This window comes from Mesoplodon bidens (genome assembly GCF_964165515.1).
Source record: "Mesoplodon bidens genome assembly, chromosome: X".
NCBI lineage: Eukaryota > Metazoa > Chordata > Mammalia > Artiodactyla > Ziphiidae > Mesoplodon > Mesoplodon bidens.
In genome coordinates this window covers 141,371,387-141,390,220 of record NC_138163.1, presented here as the reverse complement: position 1 = coordinate 141,390,220, position 18,834 = coordinate 141,371,387, and the positions used below count along the sequence as shown (strand labels likewise).

Here is an 18,834-nt window from a genome sequence, read left to right as displayed (position 1 = left end):
CACTAATCCCATCACGGGGACCCCACCCTCATGGCCTTATCTAACCCTCATCACCTCCCAAAGACCCCACTGTCTAATACATCCCCTCGGGGGTCAGGGCTTCCACAAACGAATTCGGGGGGCACACAAAGACTCAGTCTGTAACGTGCTCCCGCCACCTCACCCGGAGGTGTCCACACGAGGTCAGAGGCAGAGGAGGAAAGGCAGGGCCGGGGGCTCCCTGCTCGGTCTCCCCCTGCACTGCCAGCAGTACGGACGTGCCTTCCTGCACGTGCATCGTGCACCCACCATCCCCCCCGACTGTGTATCTGCTCCTCCCTTCATCCATCGCCCCGTCCCAACCCATCCCAACGCCTCGCCGGGGTGCTCAGGACAAGACCAGGGAGGGCCCCTGCCAGCCCCTCGCCCCGACCTCACCAGCCCCTCCCAGGGCGTGTCCCTCCTGCCAGACGCCCACCCAGGCAGGCTCACCACTGGCTCGGGCACTACGCGTGTGCCACCTCCGCTGTCCCGGGCCGCGCACCTTCACGAGGCCGTACACGGCAGGACAGCCCCGAACCAACCTGATCACAAACCCAGGACTGGCCCCCGTGGCCTGGCACACGAGACCCCGGATGCCAGCAGGAAGGGAGGTGACCCGGTCACTGCATCCCAGCGGCTGGACCTCCCCCACGTCCTCCTGCCACTGGAGACCCTCCATGTGGGCTTCACCGCCCACAGCCGAGGAACGGGCTCCTCCTTGGGGAGAGCCCACACACACACCCCCCAGGCAGGCCTGCGGCCACTCAGCCCATCCACTACGGGGCCAGCTGCCCGGGCCCGAGAGGCATGGTGTAGCTCTCTGGCCAAGTGCGTGTGAAGGGGTGAGGGCCACACCAGCCTCGGAGCCAGGGGACCAGGCACTGAGTGCAGGGTGATGCTCCCCCAACTCTCCTGGGTGAGAAGCTGGAAATGCTGAGTCCTCAGAGGTTCCGGGAGGAGGGTGGCCTGCAGGAATCCCACGGTTCCTGCCAGAGTGTCTTATGGAGCAGGGAAACGTGTGAACCTATGACACGTTGACCAATGACAGCTGTCCTTGAAGGAGAAATGTGCTAACTCATTAAATTTCCTGCAGGGAGAATCAAAGCTGCTCAACACATCTTCAGTTTACCCATAAAAGTATAGTATGGATGGATGGATGGATAGATAAACAGAGACACATAGATAGATAGATATGACAAATTGATAGGTAATAGAAAATACATAGATACATAGATGATAAATAAATAATAAGTATATAGATGATAAATAATAGATACATAGAAAGATGTTAGATACAGAGATGTATGATAAATTGATCATAGATACATAAATACATAGATGATATAGATAATAGGTTGATAGATAATATATAGAAAATGGACAAAGGCATAGATGATAGATTATAGATGCATAGATAGATTATAATACATAAATACATACATAGATGATAAAAATGTAGACAGATGATAGATATGTAATAAATACATAGATGGATGATAATAGATGACATAATTGACAGAATATAGAAAAGAAGATATACATAGATAAGATATAAAAGTATATATATTTATATATGTAAATATATATACTTATGTTTATATACATATTTACATTATATATTACATATATATATATATATATATGTATATATAAAAATAGAATCAACTCCATCCAGGCATGGAATCACAAAGGTTAGTATGTATGTAACAAACTGGCCATCGACACAATTATCAGCTCCTCCGCTGGACCATAAACCCCAATCCCGGCGTCCCTGGCGCTGTGCACGAGACGTGACCTTCCCGATGTCACCTACCCTCCAGTCACTGCCTCATTTCCACGAAGACCCAGCCGGGATCCTCCTGGAAGCAAAAGCCCCAAGAAGACTCATCAAGTACCATCTCCCAGAACACCCACCGTCCGAGGGGAAACGCATCTGCTGTCGACCCCACGTGACAAAATCTCTCAGGAGAAGTCCTCTTTCAAGGACAGCTGCGGAGACCACCGGGCTCCATCCTTCTAACAGAGGAAGCGATGCCCGTCTCCCTAAGGAAACACTTGCTGAGGAAGCTGCCCCTGTCTCGTGCCACCTGCCGTCTGCTAAAAGCCTATCCCATCTGGTCTCACGTCACCCAAAAAATTGAGTGAGTGTGGGCCAGTCGAGAAGGTGAACAAACTGGGCTGAAAACGAGAGGCGGGCAAAGCGTCCCACCTTGCTTCAGGCCAAAGGGCAAACCACTGAGCAGACAGTCTAAGAGTGCTCCCAGAAAACCGGCAGAAACCACCCCAGCAAAGAGGCCACGCAGAGCCCCCAGCCTCAGAGTCATAGCCTGGGAAGCCGGGATGGGCCCAGGCAGCCTGGGGGACCCGGAGACCACGCAGGTTCCAAACCCCAGGGCCTGGGAGGGCCCTGCGTCTGCAGGGCTGGCCCACAGGCCGGGTCTAGGCCAGGGCTGCAGGCCAGGAACCCGGGTCTGCAGAGAGGAACGGGGAGCCTGAACGGTCAGGATCTTGACTTGAGCATGACAGGATGGGGCTGGCTGTGTGCACGGCAGGGCCGGAGGAGAGGCCGGCGGGGCTGGAGGCTGAAGCCACCCAAGGCAAGCAGCAGCTGTATTCCACCCGCACGGGGCTGCAGAGGACGAAGCCAGCAAAGTTCAGAGGAGGGTGGCCAAGGGCCCCCAACACGTAGAAGGAGGACCCCGAAGGCCCAGCCGTGGGTCTGCTAGCCGTGAGAGGCACAGAAGGGCTTGTGTTTCCAGGCAGAGCTGCAAACCCAGCCCCCGGTGGCCAGAACAGCTGCAAAACGTCCAACGTTGGGTCTTAATTCAGTACAATTTATAGGACGGGGACACACGGGGCTGCAGGTTCCCAAGGAAAAGAATTCTAGCTATGTGTCCGGGATTGGTCCAGACTGCACGCGGAAACCAGAAAAATGAACCGTCCGAGGGCCGCGGTGCTTTCAGAAGCCTGTGAAGGGCCCCAGGCCTTCTCAGCGGGTCAGGCCTTGCTCAGAGGGTGGCCGAGACCCCGGGGTCACTCCAAACACACACTGAGGCGCCCGCCTCCCTAAGCCGGGATGAGAGCGGGACTCTGAAAGGAAACTGACTTTATAGCAAGACCTGAGCGTGAAACACACACCATTTTGAGGAAGCAGAGTCCTGGGCAGACCCAGATAAGACACATCCTTAACGGTTAGGGGCTGTGTTTTTACGAGAAAGTCTGGATGCCAGCAAAGATACTTTATCTAAGACACTGAAGGCCACATTCCACTTAACGGTTCGACGGAGAACGCTCTGGAAGTGTCAGGTTATCATGACTGAAAACTGGCCCGTTTAAACTCAAAATGTTTGTGCACAAAAATTATACGTTTGAATCCCCCACCCCACGCCCCCAGGAACAGAGGCAACCCATAATATGCAAAAGGAGAAAAATACGACGGACGCCGACCTCCCAGTCTGTCTGTTCCTGGGGTACCTCGTTTTCTTAAAAGGAAGGAGAGAAAGGAAGGGAACGGGGAGAGAACAGAGTCGATGGGAAAGAACCCAGATGCCCTAGCTATACACATGGTCCGAGGTCAGCACCCCAAAAGGCTCGGCTTTTTAGAATCATCCTCCCTACGCCCAGTGCAAAGACAGCCCAGGGAACGAACGTGCAGAATCCCTACTCCTGTAGCAGGCTTCACCGGCCGGCAGCTTTCTTCACATAAACACATTGTGATGCCAAAAGATCCAGAAATGCATCACACCCTTGATGTGATTTCCAAAGACCCCAGAACAAAGCACAGTGGCCTTACTTCTTCTGCGTGGCTCGGAAAAGTCTCTTTAAACAAACAGAAAGAAAACCCTCCCTCGAGGCCGGAGGCTTTCCTGCAAGTGTGAAGCGTTACTCACACACGTCGGGCAGATAAATTAGGAGTCCGTTTATTGCTGGGGTTTCTTGAACAAGCGTCCGATTCGAAAGCGTTAAATAAGGAAAAGTATAAGCCAGGAAGAGGGCCGGCAACCCCAGGGCTTAGAAAAAAACGTGAGAAACGCAGAGAGGCGGCTAGCTGGAAGGACCCAAGTTTTCATGAGTGACAGAAAGCCAAGATTTTCAGAAATGTGAGGGGGGTGGGTCAGATGCAAAGCAGCCAAATACGGCCCGGGAGGTGGGATGTGCATCTCTGCGGCTCTTTTTCCAGCCGGAGAGCAGAGGGTCTGGAGACAGCGATGTTATCGCTTTCCTTCAAGGAGACGGCGCAGGTGAAGCTGCTTTCTGACACCCGATTTCCTAAACACATTCAAGGCTGGTGACATGAAGATAAAATACTGCCTTGGCCAGAGCCACAAGAAGTCCCCAGGCAATGAACCTGGAGAAATGCCCCCGGGATGCGGCTCGATGTTGGGATCCTGGGAAAAGATTGCCAAGGGCTGAGATGGGGCATTTGTAAATCGCATACCTCCCGACAAAACATCCATCCGGACTTGGGTTGTTTTAAGGTGGGAGCCAGAGATAAGAGTGGTGGCTTTTTCTTTTTTGGGTCCACATCGTGAAGCATGTGGGATCTTAGGGCCCCGACCAGGGATCGAACCCTTGCCGCCTGCATTGAGAGCGTGGAGTCTTAACCACTGGACCTCCAGGGAAGTCCAGGGGCTTTGCCTCTTAAAGAAAAGCAATTCGTTTAAAATAAATAAATAAATAAAAGTAGTTCTGAGTGTTAGAAACAGCCTTCCCGCTTCCCCCAATGGCGGAAGCAACCCATAAGGACCCCCAAAGATAAAATGATCCCTGGTACTATTTTTAACTCAATGCCCCCCGCCCCCCATCGGTGTTGAGTTTAAAACAGAGAATGCAAGAGCCCTTTCCGGGAATCAAATCTAAACCAGCCCTCTAGAGCCAGCCGTGGGCGCAAGAGGGTCCCCCGTATTCAAAAGCAGGGTTTCCAAGGAGTAGGGGACCGCCTTCTCTCTGTTCATCCCAAGAAAAGGGATTCTGGGGAAACCGGACCTTTGAAGCATCAGACTCACAAAAAACCCACCTCAAGACCCAGTAGCTACGGGGCTCACAAGGACTGTGAATTCAGGCAAGGGGAGAAAAAGACTGATTCATGGCAGAAAACACACCACAACCAACACCTCTTTTCTGCTTTTTTTTTTATAAGCGGTTGCACTGCAGGCTCTCACTGTTAGCATTTTCCACCAAACATAAAACTGGTGTCTCTTGAAAACAGGGCGTCTGGCGAAAGTGTCTCTCCCCGGCTACCCTGAGGCAAGGCTCCCACGTAAACGACAGCGTACACGGGTTCCTTCACCAGCCAACGGCTGACATCCACGGATGGTGTCGGTGCAGGACACGCAGGGGGTTTCATCCTCAGCTGCCTGCCGGTTTCAGTCTTTCTCCGATTTACCCCAAACCGTCCCTCGCAGAGGACACGCATGTTGCGGGTACGGAATTATCTAGGAGGCAAAACATCCCTGCCGGCCGTGCTTCTGTCGCGGAGCTTAGCATTTGCAAGCCTATCGGCGGACATCTAGAGCTTTTATAAGTCATTTCTTTCCCTTGCGTCCCAACGCAAGGGGCCCCTCCAGAGAAAACGCTCGTTTTCACCAGCTGTGGGCCACCCAAAGCCCCCCTACCTGTCCTTTGGGGCAACCAAAGCCCACCTCTCTCCTTTGGGCCACCCAAAGCCCCACCCAAGGTCCATCTCTCTCTTTTGCGCATTTCCTCTGTCCCGGGCAGCGCGCCCACCGGCGGGGTCAGTACTGACAGCCAAGCATCCGACGAGAGGCGCCCACGCTGGGTCCCCTCGCCCCCCGCTACACGAAGCCGCCGTCCCTGAGGCCGAAGTAGCCGGCGTGGCCGGCGTCGCCCAGAGGGAACGCCTGCTCGTGGTCCAGGCCCCACTCGCCCTCGTCCTCGTCCTCCAGCTCGGCCCCGGCGCCGCGCGCATTCTCGTACAGGAAGATCTGCTCGTGCACGTGCGCGGGGGCCAGGCGGTTGCGCTTGGCGCTGACGACGTTGGCCGAGGAGCCGAAGAGGCGCTCGGGGCAGACGCGCGTGGCCGCCACGGACCAGTACTTCTGCAGCACCCTGGGCAGCAGCGGGAAGAGCGCCAGGCGGTCGGACCACCACCTGAGGGGGTCCTCGCTGAGCCCCAGCACCTTCTGCGACTTGAAGTTGCTGAGCTCCTCCACCACCTGCGCGCGCCAGCCGTCCTGGTCCTCCACGCCCGCCGCGGGGCAGAAGATCTCGGCCAGCATGTCGTTGATGACGCTGGCGGGCGGCGGCGTGGCCGAGGGCGCCGGCTTCTTCACGGGGGGCTCCTCGGGCGGGGCGTACAGCTGGTCGCCGGGGGCGCGGTAGGCGCCGTCCTTGGCCTTGTCCAGAAGCCCCTTGGCCTCCTCCACCACCCTGTTCTCCACTTGCTGCCTCTCGAAGGTGGACAGGAAAGGCAGCCTCTTGTAGCGCGGGTCCAGGAAGGTGGCCACGTTGAGGAACATGTCGATCTCGGGCGTCTCCTGGTAGGTCTTGGCGAGCTCCTTGGCGATCACCTCCTTGGCCATGCTGATCTCCTTGGAGTCGGTCTCCTTGCTGTTGAGCGTGCTGTTGAGCAGCATGTGCAGCAGAGGCTTCACCATGCTGATGGTGGGGTACTTGGATACGGACAGCATGTCGGCCACCTGCTTGAAAGGCTGCAGCAGGTCCACCAGGCCCTCGATGGTGGCCCACTCGGCGGCCTCCAGCAGCAGGTGGTGGTTATTGCTGTCCTCCAGGAGGACCCCGGCGATGGCGAACTGCTGCTCCTTGAGGCGCTGCAGCATGGCCAGCGTGCTGCCCCACCAGGACACGCGGTTGCTGACCAGCATGCAGTGGGCGGCGTTCTGCTGCTTCTGCTTCTCGTACAGCATGTACATGGCCACGGTGGACTGCTGGAAGTACTCCACCAGCCTGCGGCAGCGGCCGAGCAGCGCGCCCAGCTTGGGCAGCCGGAAGGCCTGCTGGATGCCCGCATCGAACGTGTGGCCCAGGCAGGGCATCTGCACCGCGATGTCCAGCAGCGAGCAGGCCTTGGCGATGTCCTTGCCACGGTCCGTGGTGGCGCTGAAGACCTTGGAGCTGACGCCCCACTCGATGAAGGCTTCGTACAGGACGCGCGTGATGGTCTCGGCCGCGTTGTCCTCCGGCACCTCGAAGGTCTTGAGGCAGCGGGAGCCCAGGAAGAGGCCGTGGGGGGCGGCGCGGCCCAGGAAGTGCGCGGCCAGCGTCACGTAGGTCCGGTTCTGGCTCTCGCTGCGCCACAGGTCGGTGGAGACGCCGCACCACGCGGCCTCCGCCAGCTCCTTGAGCACCACGTCGCGCACGGCGCCGTAGCGCTCGGGGATGGCCTTGCCGCAGAAGAACTTGCGGCTGGGCAGCTCGTAGCGCGGCTCGGCCGTCTTCAGCAGCACCCTGAACGTGGGCTCGTCCACGATGGACGCGGGGTAGAGCCCCTCGCAGATGAGGCCCATGACGGCGGCCGTCAGCTCCTGCTGCCTGCGGCCGTCGTGGCCGTGCGCCGCCGCCGCCGCCGCCTTGGCGGCCGGCGGCTCCGGCGCGCTCTGCTGCGCGGCCTCGGGCTTGAGCTTGGAGAAGGCGCTGGCGAAGGCCTCGCGCATCTGCTCGGTGTTGCTCTTGACAAACTCACAGAACTCATCGGGGTGGTTCTTCTCCAGGTGGTAGGACAGGTTGGAGGTGTTGCCCGAATAGGCGATCTGCGCCATGCAGATGCGGCAGTAGATCTTCTTCCACTGCAGGATGCAGCCCTCGGCGTTCGTGTCGAAGCCGAAGTAGCGCCACACTTTGCTCTTGGCGCGCGGGTGCGCCACCAGCTTGAGGTCGGTCTGCGCGCCCTCCAGGCTCTTGCCCTCCATGGCGCCACCCGGGCCGGGCCTCCGCTCATTCGGGACGACCTGCCGAGAAGCAGCGAGACAAACACAGCGTGAGAAGAGACCCGGCTCCGGCTGGCGGGGACCGGGGCTGCTCCGGAACCAAGGGCGCACGGAGAGGGACCCCGGGGGCCGCCGCTCCGGCTCGTGGCTTTGGCAAAGCAGAGGGGCCAGTCTGACAAGCCAGCAACTCTTCCATCCAGGTGCGTCCGAAGACACGCGTTTTTTATTGTTAGTTTGGGGATCGTCTTTGGGCTGCTGATGACAGCTCTTTCCTCACCTGAGCTGCTTTACTCTGTCCTGTTCTAGGAAATCCAGGAGCCCCGATGCCAAGCAGGGGGGCTCGTTCTCCAGATGGAGGCCACATTCCCAAGCGCCCCACCAGCCCAAGATGACCCCCACCCCAGCCGAAAACCTGGTCAGCAAGCACGCGTGCCACACACCACCATCAGATGTGGCTCCGATCAGAAGACGAAAACAGAGGGTCTCAAGCGGATATTAAGTTGGCAGAGTGGCATTAAATACGAGCTTTTTCTAATTTTATGTTTTGAAATGATGCCTTTTTGACCACAATGAGATATCACCTCACCCCCCGGCGGAATGGGTTTCATCAAAAAGAACACAAATAACACATGCTGTTGAGGGTGTGGAGAAAAGGGAACCCTCCTACACCGTTGGTGGGGATGTAAACTGATGCAGCCACTGTGGAGAACAGGATGGAGGTTCCTTAAAAAACTAAAAATAGAGATGCCATATGATTCAGCAATCCCACTCCTAGATATTTATCCGAAAGAAACAAAAACACTCATTAGAAAAAAGATCCATGCACCCCCCATGTTCACAGCACCATGATTCACAACAGCCAAGACACGGAAGCAACCTAAACGTCCACTGGCCATGGACAGAGGAATGGATAAAGAAGATGTGGTACATATATACAGTGGAATATGACTCAGCCATAAAAAAGGAACGAAATTGCGCAATTTGAAGCAACATGGATAGGCTTGGAGATTATTATGTTGAGTGAAATAAGTCAGACAGAGAAAGACAAATACTGTATGGTATCAGTTATATGTGGAATCCAAAAAAAAATTTTTTTTCTTTAAACTAGTGACTATAACAGAAAAGAAGCAAACTCACAGATATACAGAACAAATTACTGGTTACCAGTGGGGAGAAGGAAGCGAGAGGGGCAATATAGGAGAAGGGGGTTGAGAAGAATGAACTATAATACTCAGTATAAAATAAATAAGATACAAGAATATATAGTACAACACAGGAAGTACAGCCAATATTTTATAATAACTATAAATGGAGTATAACCTTTAAAAACTGTGAATCACTATGTTGTACACCTGAGACTTATATAATACTGTACATCAACTATATATCAATTAAAGAAAGTTAAAAATATTACTTTCTGAACTGCACACGCTCTAGTTGTTTTGTTTTTTTTAAAATCTATCTATCTATCTATCTTGGCTGCGTCAGGTTTCAGTTGAGGCATGCGGGATCTAGTTCCCCGACCAGGGATCGAACCCGGGCCCCCTGCATTGGGAGCGCGGAGTCTAACCCACTGGACCACCAGGGACGTCCCTCTATTTTTCTCCTAGGTGCATCTGGGATCAGGAACCAGATTGGGGCAATACTGGACTTCTCAATCCCTGGAACTTCTCAAAATGCCCACCGTGGGCACTCACACCTGGGCACAGAGATACCTATGAGCTGTGGTGCAGCACTGCCCGGCTGTCAGTGGGGAAGTCGACCTTAGGTCCAGATCCCCGGGTTCCCACTGTTGGTGGTGCCCACACATTCGGCTTCCTGGAGCTGCCAATCAGGGCCAGGACACCCAAAAGGGCAGCTGAGTTTTCTTAAAAGCTGGCTGTTACTCACAGACATAGAAAACAAACTAGTGGTCACCAAAGTGGAAAGGTGCGGAGGGATAAATTAGGAGTTTGGGATGAACAGATACACACTACTATATATAAAACAGATAAGCAACAAGGACCTACCATATAGCACAGGGAACTACATTCAATATCTTGTAATGACCTATAATGGAAAAGAATCTGAATATATATGTATAATTGAATCACTGTACTGTACACCTGAAGCTAACACAATATTGTAAGTCAAGTATGCTTCAATAAAAGAGAACTTTTTAAGTAAATAATCATAAACAAATATACATAAATATATATGCCTAGACACAGAGAGAAAAAGATATGCTTTAAGAGCATGAATGTTAGTTTTATTACTTATTTGATTTCCTCAAATGATGTCCATGGAACAGACTTCCCCCTGAAATGGGTTAAGTCTGCGAGCTTTCAACCCCCTGTACAGCACTCAGGGGGTTAAAACACAAAGTGCACCAACCAGGTGTTTTCTGAGTGTGGGGCGTATGTTCAAAACCAAAACCCAGTAACAACGACAGTGGTTTGAAAGCGGCCCCCCTCCCCAAATTCATGTCCCCCCTAAACCTGACAGTGGGACCTAGGTGGAAACGGGGTCTTTGCGGACGTGATGAAGTGAAGGGTCTGAGATGAGGTCCCCCTGGATGAGGGTGGCCCTACATCCAATGACAGGGTCCTTACAAGACACAGGAGAGGAGAGACACAGACACAGAGGAGAAGCCCCGGGAAGACAGAAGCAGAGACAGGAAGGATGTGGCCACAAGCCCAGGGGCGCCTGGAGCCCCCAGAAGCTGGAAGAGGCAGGAAGGAGCCTTCCCTGGAGCCTCTGGAGGGAGCGCGGCCCTGGGACACCTTGACCTCAGAATAGGACCTTATTTGGACAAAAGGTCTTTGCGGATGTGATGCAGGGAAGGGTCTGAGATGAGGTCCTCCTGGATGAGGGTGACCCTGCATCCAATGACAGGGTCCTTCTAAGACACAGAAGAGGAGAGACACAGAGGAGAAGCCACGTGAAGACAGAGGCAGAGACGGGAGGGAGGCGGCCACGAGCCCAGGGGCGCCTGGAGCCCCCAGAAGCTGGAAGAGGCTGGAAGGACCCTCCCCTGGAGCCTCTGGAGGGAGCGCGGCCCTGGGACACCCTTGACTTCGGGTTTCTGGTCTCTAGAAAGAGACAGGATGAACTTCCATGATTTTAAGTACTTTGTTACAGCCGCCCCCAGACGCTCTGCTGATGAGAACAAAACTATAAAAAGCTATGAGTGGTAACATCACCCCTGGTGCTGGGCGCCCTGCGGTCAAAAGGGCCCACCGGAGGCTTTCCGGGAGAGGTCACGCTTGGGGGGGCTGGTTTGAGGGGCACGTCGTAGCCAGGGCTGGGGCAGCAGAGTCTCCAGGACAGGAGGAGGGGTTCCGACACAGCCAGGACTTTCACAAAGAGGAAACCCCCAAACCGCACATCCTACAGCCAAGCCAGGATGGGGCACCTGAGCGTGGGAAAGGTGGTCCCAAAAAGCGACGGGAACTGCACAGCGGGCACCACACCTGGGCTCTGGAATATGAGTTGCCACATCCCGCACGGGCCACGCGATTCAGTTTTATCAGATCCGACTACACCTTGATGATGATGATGAATTATTGCTGTGATTTGGCTGAAGGAATCCAGCGCCATCCTGGCGCAAACTTTTGCCCACAAAGCAGGAAGCATCCCTGACACGGTGACAACCTAAGGAGGCACCGCCTGTGGGGCCTCCCCCTGCGGCATCACTTCCTTCGGGCCAATGATGTCAGAACCTCCAAGGAGGTGACACACAGTAGGAGGGTTCTGAGCACATACGTTGAAGGCGGCTGCACAAAGCCACCCTCCACTGTCTGGAGGGAAAGGTCTACATCTCCCGTCAGTCAGGAATCAAGGTTTTGTCAAAGCAGCCTCTCCACAGGGTCCTTCTTACAGGGCGGCCTGAGCATCTCTGGGGGGGACCGTCGCCAAGACACTGCCAGGGATGTGGCGAGGTCCTGCCTTTTCTCACATCAGAGACACCAGCCAGATCTTCCCGATCAGCTTCACCAACACAAGGAACATGTCACAAGACACAGGATGAAGCCACCAAGTGGAGCATCAGCTGCATTCTGCCTAGTGGGTACTTCAGGAAACTGGCAAGAACCAAAAACAGGGCCACTCTCCCTGATTTCTGTTTGTTTGTGTTGGAGAACATAGTTATTCTTCACTGGGAAAAAATGTTACTGGGAATAACATGTAAGTGACTTGTTATGTTACTTGAAATATATGTTGTAAATTTCCATTTCAAATTTCTGTTCACATTTTTTTTTCATTTCAAATAAATTTAAATTTAATTAACATGTAAGTGAACAGGATCCACATGGATAAGTAAAAGCCACATAAACAAAAGCTCTTGGGGACTTCCCTGGAGGTCCAGTGGTTAAGACTCCACGCTTCCAAGGCAGGGGGCATGGGTTCGATCCCTTGTCAGGAAATTAGGATCCCACATGCTGCGTGGGACAGCCGAAAAGTAAAAATTTAAAAATTTATTTTAAAAAAAGTTCTTTGGTGGGGGGAGTACTTTTTTTTTTTTTTTTTTAAGAGTAAAAAATGCCTAAGATCATGAAAACTGTGGCTTCACCTCCCTGGATCCACAACCCCCAACTGTTCATCTGTACACAACACCAACGAGAAATAACTTCCTCTTTATCGGTTTTTAAAAACCCTACAGTTTGAACACCAGGATCCACCCTAAAATAGCTTCATAAATGGGCCAGCTGACATCTTTTGGGGTGTCAGCCCATCAGCAGAAGTCCATTTCCAGACCTACCTCCTATTTCCAACAGAATTCTTAAGGGAAATGTCTGTGTGGTATCAGAACTGCCCTGTAAAACGCATCTGGATGATTTTCTCTCCCTTTCAAAACTCACTGATGCATCAGAGACATTTAATTTGTAATAGACAATCGCCACAGAGAATCTGGAAATCAGAGTCTCTTACAGGAATTTTTAATTTGCTTACACACGTCTCTATCCAGGCACAACCTGCAACAATCATGAGTCTGTAATGATCTTGTTTACAGATGGCGCATTTTAAGGTTACACTCAGGAGTGGGTTACTTTTTCAGCATCTTCCTTCACCTTTTCATAGAATCCACGTGAACTCACACCACACGCCTGTCCCCCACCTGGTAAAATGTGCAGGACCACCCACAATTCCAAAGCAACAGTAATAACTGTGAGGCAGCTCCATGTTATCTGAGTCCCAATAAAAGTTTTATTCCTGCATTAAATATGTGCAGTATGCACAAGCAACTCATCAAAACGCTGAGACGATCTACAGACAGATTCTCTAGATATTGAATATCTGACATGCAAATATTAGCAAACGATCGTAACCAAGGTAGTTTGAAATCTGATGCATGATCTGACCGCTCAGGGTGGGTTATCAAAGAACTTTCACAATAGCAAATGCACTTCAATAATCACCGCTGTGGTTTGTCGTTACCCGTTTAGAATATATAAATAAGAGAATATTTCCGTATCAACTATCTTATACTGTGCACATTTTTATTTATATAGACTATATAAATTATTTTAAAAAAAAAGAAAACGTGATGGTTCAGAACAACAAACCCCAGCTACTCTCCATGTGGACTGGGCCTCTGGTTACTGTTTATTCAGCTCCATACCGGGACAAAGTTCAATGTCTCCTCCCCCGCAAAGGTTAAGTCCAGTTAGGGGCAAATAAAAAATGGGTCCAAAAGCAGAGGAACAGTGCCACTTGGGACACCGGCCACCACCAGGCACAAGGGATGGATGTTCGTTCACTCCTCCGCCCAGACCTAAAATGATTTCTAACCCCGCAGACCACGTGGCTTGCACACAGCAAGCCCATCTTTCGATGAAACAACCCTCTGCAAAAGCCGGAATAAGGATGCCCTCGGCTGACACATGGCTTCATGGCTGGTTTGCCTTTCCACAACTTTTTTTTTTTCCTCAATCAATCAACAGGTGGAAACCACAAGGCAAGCCCTCAGGTTGGATGCATCTCCAACACGTTTCCGAGGCACGCACTTTGGGGTGCTGCTGCGATAACAGCGACAAGTCTAAATTCCATCCTTAACTTGTCTTTTCTGCGAGCAGCTAAACGGGCTCCCAGGCGAGACAGCCAGACGCTGTCTTGCCGAGCAAAACTACTCGGAGTGGAGCGCGGGGCAACTTGGGACAGCTTTCCATACCTCTTCGCTGTTTTCAAGCCAGTCCTGATCTCAAAGGTGACTATGCGGACCCCACCCCCGAGCCCCAGGTACTACTGGCTGGGGTCTTACCCTCTGTTCATTTCTGATCGCTCTCAATGTGTTTTTTTAATAAAAAAATACCGAAATCCAGCTTATCAGAAAACCAAATGCTCACCTCACATAAACCTGGAAGATGTATTTCCCTGGATGGAGGCCTGGGAGGGTGGAGCTCATATAAAAATATCTACTCCTGCTGGGGAGCTGCAGGTTTCCAAAGTGTGGCCCCGGCAGCGCCCCTGCCGTCGGGGAGTGGAGCGATTCTCAAGTATTTTCACAACCAAAGTCACATGTTCTTTGCCTTTTTTTCACCCCCGCGTCTCAGGGGTGTTGCCCAGATGCTGCTGGGGGTTCCAGGTCCATAGGGTGGAAACACGGGTGAACCTGAGACTCTATCTATCCCCTTAGGCCACACAGTAGAGAGACCGGGCACAAGGTGACACAGCACCACTCTTCCCACAGTATACTTTGTTTTAGAAAGGAGTCATCTGTCACCTAAAAATACAATGTCATGTATGCTCGCGTAGCCTAGGGAGAGTGTGATCTCCTGCAAATTAGGGCAGACAGAGATTCCTACACGTTTCCCCGTTTTACGTCCTGGGCACGCCGCTGCGACCAGACACAGCCCCAGACGCACCGCCACCCCCCCTCGCCCCCCGGAGGTCCCGAACGTGCGTGAAGAGCGCGAACGGGTCCCCGGAAAGTTTGGGACCGGAGACGCCGCGGAGGTCGCGGGGGCCAGAGGAACAAGGTGCCCCAGAACGGAAGCCCCTCCCTCCAGGACTCGCCGCGCCCCCGAGCGCGCCCGGCGTCCCCCACCCACCCCGGGAGGGCCCGTCCTACCTGACCCTGCGCGCGGCCGGGCTCTCGAGCGCCCCCTCCTTCGCCCCGGCCGCGGGGCTGCGGGGCGCGCGGGACCCCGGGGACCCCGGCCCGCAGTGCGCGCGGGGAGCGGACCCCCGGGCCGACCCCGGCCCGGGATGCGCGGAGCGGGGGAGGAGGCGCGTGGGGACGGCGCACCTCCCTCCCCCCGCGCGGCCGCCCGGCCCTGCTTCCGGGAGCGCCCGGCGCGGCGCGCCCTGACCGGCGGCCGGGGTCAAGGGCACGCGGGTCCCCGCCGCGCCCCTCCCCCGTTCCTCCCCCACCCTGGGGGTCCCGGCCGAGCGATGGGCGCGACCCCGGCCGGGCGCCGCCGCCGCCGCGAGCCCCCCGCCCGCCCCCGGCGCCGACGCCCCCGCCCCCCGCCGACCGCTGACCTGGCTCCGCGAAGCCCGGGAGGCGGCGGCGCAGCAGCTGCGCCAGGACCACCGCCGCGCCCACCGCGTACACCCGCAGGGCCGCCAGCGCCGCAGACAAAGGCGACATGGCTGCCCGGCCGCCGCTTCCGCGCCGCCCGCGGGACTCAGAGCCCCGCCGGACGGCGGAAACGCGCCCGCGCCGGCCCGCCCCCCGCGCCCACGCGCCCGCCCCGAACCCCGCCCGGACCCCGCCTGGACCCCAGGACGCCGCCTGACCCGGGGCGCCGGACCCCAGACCCCCGACCCCGGCCCGGAATAGGCACTCCCGCCCGCACCGCGAACCCCCTCCCGGATGACGACCTCCGCCCGGACCCCGGGACTCTGCCTGACGCCGGGGCCCCAGACCCCAACCCGGACCAAGGACCCCAGGGACCCCCGCTCAGACCAAGGACCCCAGGGACCCCCCCCGACCCCAGGGACCCCCGCCCGCACCGAGGACCCCAGGGACCCCCGCCCAGACCAAGGATACCAGGGACCCCCGCCCAGACCAAGGAACCCAGGGACCACCCCCCGACCCCAGGGACCCCCGCCCGAACCAGCGGCCCCTCCCTGTCTGGGCCCTGGGACCCCTCCTGACCCCGGACCCCTGCTCAGACCATGGACCCCACCCGGATCCCCAGGACCCCTGCCTGGCTGCAGGACCCCCACCCAGATGTGGACCCAACCGACCTTGGACTCCTGCCCGGAACCCCCAATCCTGCCCTCGGACCACAAGAGCCCCCCTGGACCTCAGACCCTCCATTGAGACCGTGGACTCCCTCTAGGCTATTGCCCACCTCCACAACAGAACACCAGGCCCCCCAGACAGGACCATGGACTCCCACGTGGATCCCTCCTGGAGCGTGGAACCCCCAGCTCAGACTTCCACCAGACCCCCACTAGAACCACAGACCCCGCCCAGATCACAGCTAGGACCCTCCCACCCCACACTTCCCCAACCCAGACCCCCAGTAAGACCCCACACAGACCCCTATCCAGAACCTTACAGAAACCCTAAACCTGGCAACCCCAGACCCTGCAGGGGCCTTAATACCCACCAGAACCCTGGACCACATCCATATCCCCCCAATTCAGACACCTACTGGACAGCACCCCTCATACACACACCAGCAGAGACCTCCTCCTCCCTGTCATCAGTGCCCGCCAACACCCAGGACCAAGGATCTCCACCCCAGCCCCACCAGGATTCCTGCCCCTGCTAGGACCCAGGATCGCACACTCCACAACCCTCTGGAACTGTGACCCCCGCACCTGGACTCTGGGTCTCCCCCCATCGCCACAGGAAGTGAACCCAGCTGGTCTGACTTGGGGGGTCACCCCCAACGTGCAGGCTGCCCCCCTCCACTCAGGCCACCTGGAGATGCTCAGCATACAGACCTCTTTGGTGCAATCCAAGGCTGGGTTAGGAGGGTCCTTCTGGTCTTTGTGACCCTCTGTCCTACAGATGAGAAAACCGAGGCCAGGAAGCCTTCCCAGGATCCCTGGCAAGACCATGGTATCAGCTGCCCCCCTTGGCCAGGTGCACCCTGGTGTGCCAGGCATGCCCAGGTGTGCCCAGAAAAGAGCATCAGGGAAAGCCTCCATAGCTGCCACCCTCAAGGGTTTCCTGCAAGAGCCCCAGGTGTGGCCACAGTGATAGAATAAGAAGGACCTAGAAGCAGGTGGAACCCAGGGAACAGTGGGGGCGTGGACCTGTCCCTGGGTGTTTGTCCAAAAAGAAAGGCCCGCTGCCAGGCATGTTATCTGTGGAGGCATAGCAATGCCAGCTGACGCCTCCTGTCCTCTTGCCCAGTTTCCCCGAAGCGTCTGTGTTTTAACGTGGTTTCTGGAGCAGTGAATGCAGGGGCTGGGGTCGTCACCAGCTGCTTCCGGCCACGGCCCCCAATTCAGAGAGCCTGGAACGCATTAGAATGTTGATGCTGCAAATGCACTTGACTTTTATGGCACCTGTAATAAATCACCCCGCGTGTAGCAGCTCGAACAAACACCAACATAGGATCTCACTGCCCTGTAGGTGAGAAGTCTTGCCTGTGGGTCTCCTGCTCAAGGTCTGACAAGGTCAAAATCGAGATGTCTACCCACTGGGCTCCCAAGGGAGTGGATCTGGAAGAGCCTGTTTCCAAGCTCATTTGGGTTAACAGCAGAATCTAGTTCCTTGTGGTTCTAGGGCTGAAGTCCCCGCCTCTACGCTGGTGGTCAGTGGTGGGGAGGGGTCTGAGCAGGTGTCCCCTAGATGCCACCCTCAGCATCTAGTCACCTTCCCGTCTCTCACATCTCTCCCGCTCCAGCCAAAGTTCTCTGCTTTTGAGGGTTCATGGGATTAGAATGGAGCAGGGACCGGGTTAATCTGGGATCATCTCCCTATTTTAGGGTCCATACCTTAATTACATTTGTAAGGTCCCTTGTGCCATATAAAGTTCCAGGGGATTCTGGCTTGGACACCTTTGGGAGATATCCTTGGTCTCCTCCACCATGCTTGACAAACTCCCGTCCCTTCAAGGATTTTAGGACTCCACCACTGAAGGTAGGTTCACCTGGACCAGAAGAGGCAGGGACAACTCCAGCTGAGGGGCAGGACATCCCCCCGGAAAAGAAGGTTAGGCAGAATGGGGCCCCCTAGTAGAGGACCAGGAAGCAGGGCGAGAGCAGCCATCTGGTTGACCCAGAGGCCAACATCTGCCATCAGGCACCCTTGGCACAGTTACAAGGTGCTCATAATCATCTTTGGAGTCTTTTTGAACTTCTCTTAAAATCGGGGGCGGGGGGGAAGACTATAATAATAATAATGAATAAATACAAATAATGCATGCAGCATGGAAAATAAGTTTTCTACCAGAACTGTCTTAAAATATACATTTTAATATATCTTATGGAAGCCGCAAAGGTGACCATAGAATGGCCCCGAGGAAGCCAGATCCTGAAGCATCACATGGGGTGGTCAGTTCCTAGAGGCCCCTGGCCCTAGAGAAGGGGGCTTCAGCGATGCTGGCCACACACTAAACCACAGCAACGTGGGCCCTCAGAGAACTTTGTGTTGGTAAGGAGCCTCTTTGTGGTCCAAGGTCACCCTCCGTACGACAGCCCCTGATAATTCAGTGGCTCCCTCCCACCTGAGTCTCCTTGTAAGCAGGCAGCCCCCATGGCAGCTCCTCTACCACACCAGGTACATGGGCCACACCGGCCACTTCTGTTTCATTCCTCTCCTATCCCTGGTGCTAACACTGTTATTGTGCAAATTGTATTCCCTGCAAATAACCAATAACCGTGGACTCTGCCAGTGCAAACTGTGCTATAGTAATTCACTAGGATGCCTGGTCTTTTTTTTTTATTGATTGATTTGTTTGGTTGCGCCGGGTCTTAGTTGCAGCCGGCGGGCTCCTTAGTGGCAGCATGCAGGCTCCTT

The 18,834-nt window shown here is 55.1% G+C and overlaps 2 protein-coding genes across 2 annotated transcripts in view; both read right to left on the bottom strand.

Moving 5' to 3' along the window:
• The window catches only part of LOC308608408 (polyprenol dehydrogenase-like), a 188,676-nt gene extending 173,171 nt beyond the window's left edge, over positions 1-15,505 (bottom strand). Inside the window, exon 1 of the mRNA XM_081221430.1 lies at positions 15,390-15,505. Within this exon, the coding sequence (XP_081077556.1) occupies positions 15,390-15,498 (109 nt within the window). The 5' untranslated portion in view covers positions 15,499-15,505. The remainder of the gene's footprint in view (positions 1-15,389) is intronic.
• Positions 5,802-15,516, bottom strand: LOC308608407 (E3 SUMO-protein ligase ZBED1-like). Its single transcript, XM_081221429.1, has 2 exons — positions 15,390-15,516; positions 5,802-7,949 (listed from the first exon to the last, which is right to left on the bottom strand). Exon 2 carries the CDS (start codon positions 7,908-7,910, stop codon positions 5,817-5,819), a length of 2,094 nt encoding a protein of 697 aa, XP_081077555.1. The 5' UTR covers positions 7,911-7,949; positions 15,390-15,516; the 3' UTR covers positions 5,802-5,816.
• Between the last annotated feature and the right edge of the window lie 3,318 nt (positions 15,517-18,834).

Bases quoted from the DNA above. Each gene is read 5' to 3' on its own strand.
- LOC308608407 (XM_081221429.1), bottom strand. From the start codon at position 7,910: ATGGAGGGCAAGAGCCTGGAGGGCGCGCAGACCGACCTCAAGCTGGTG.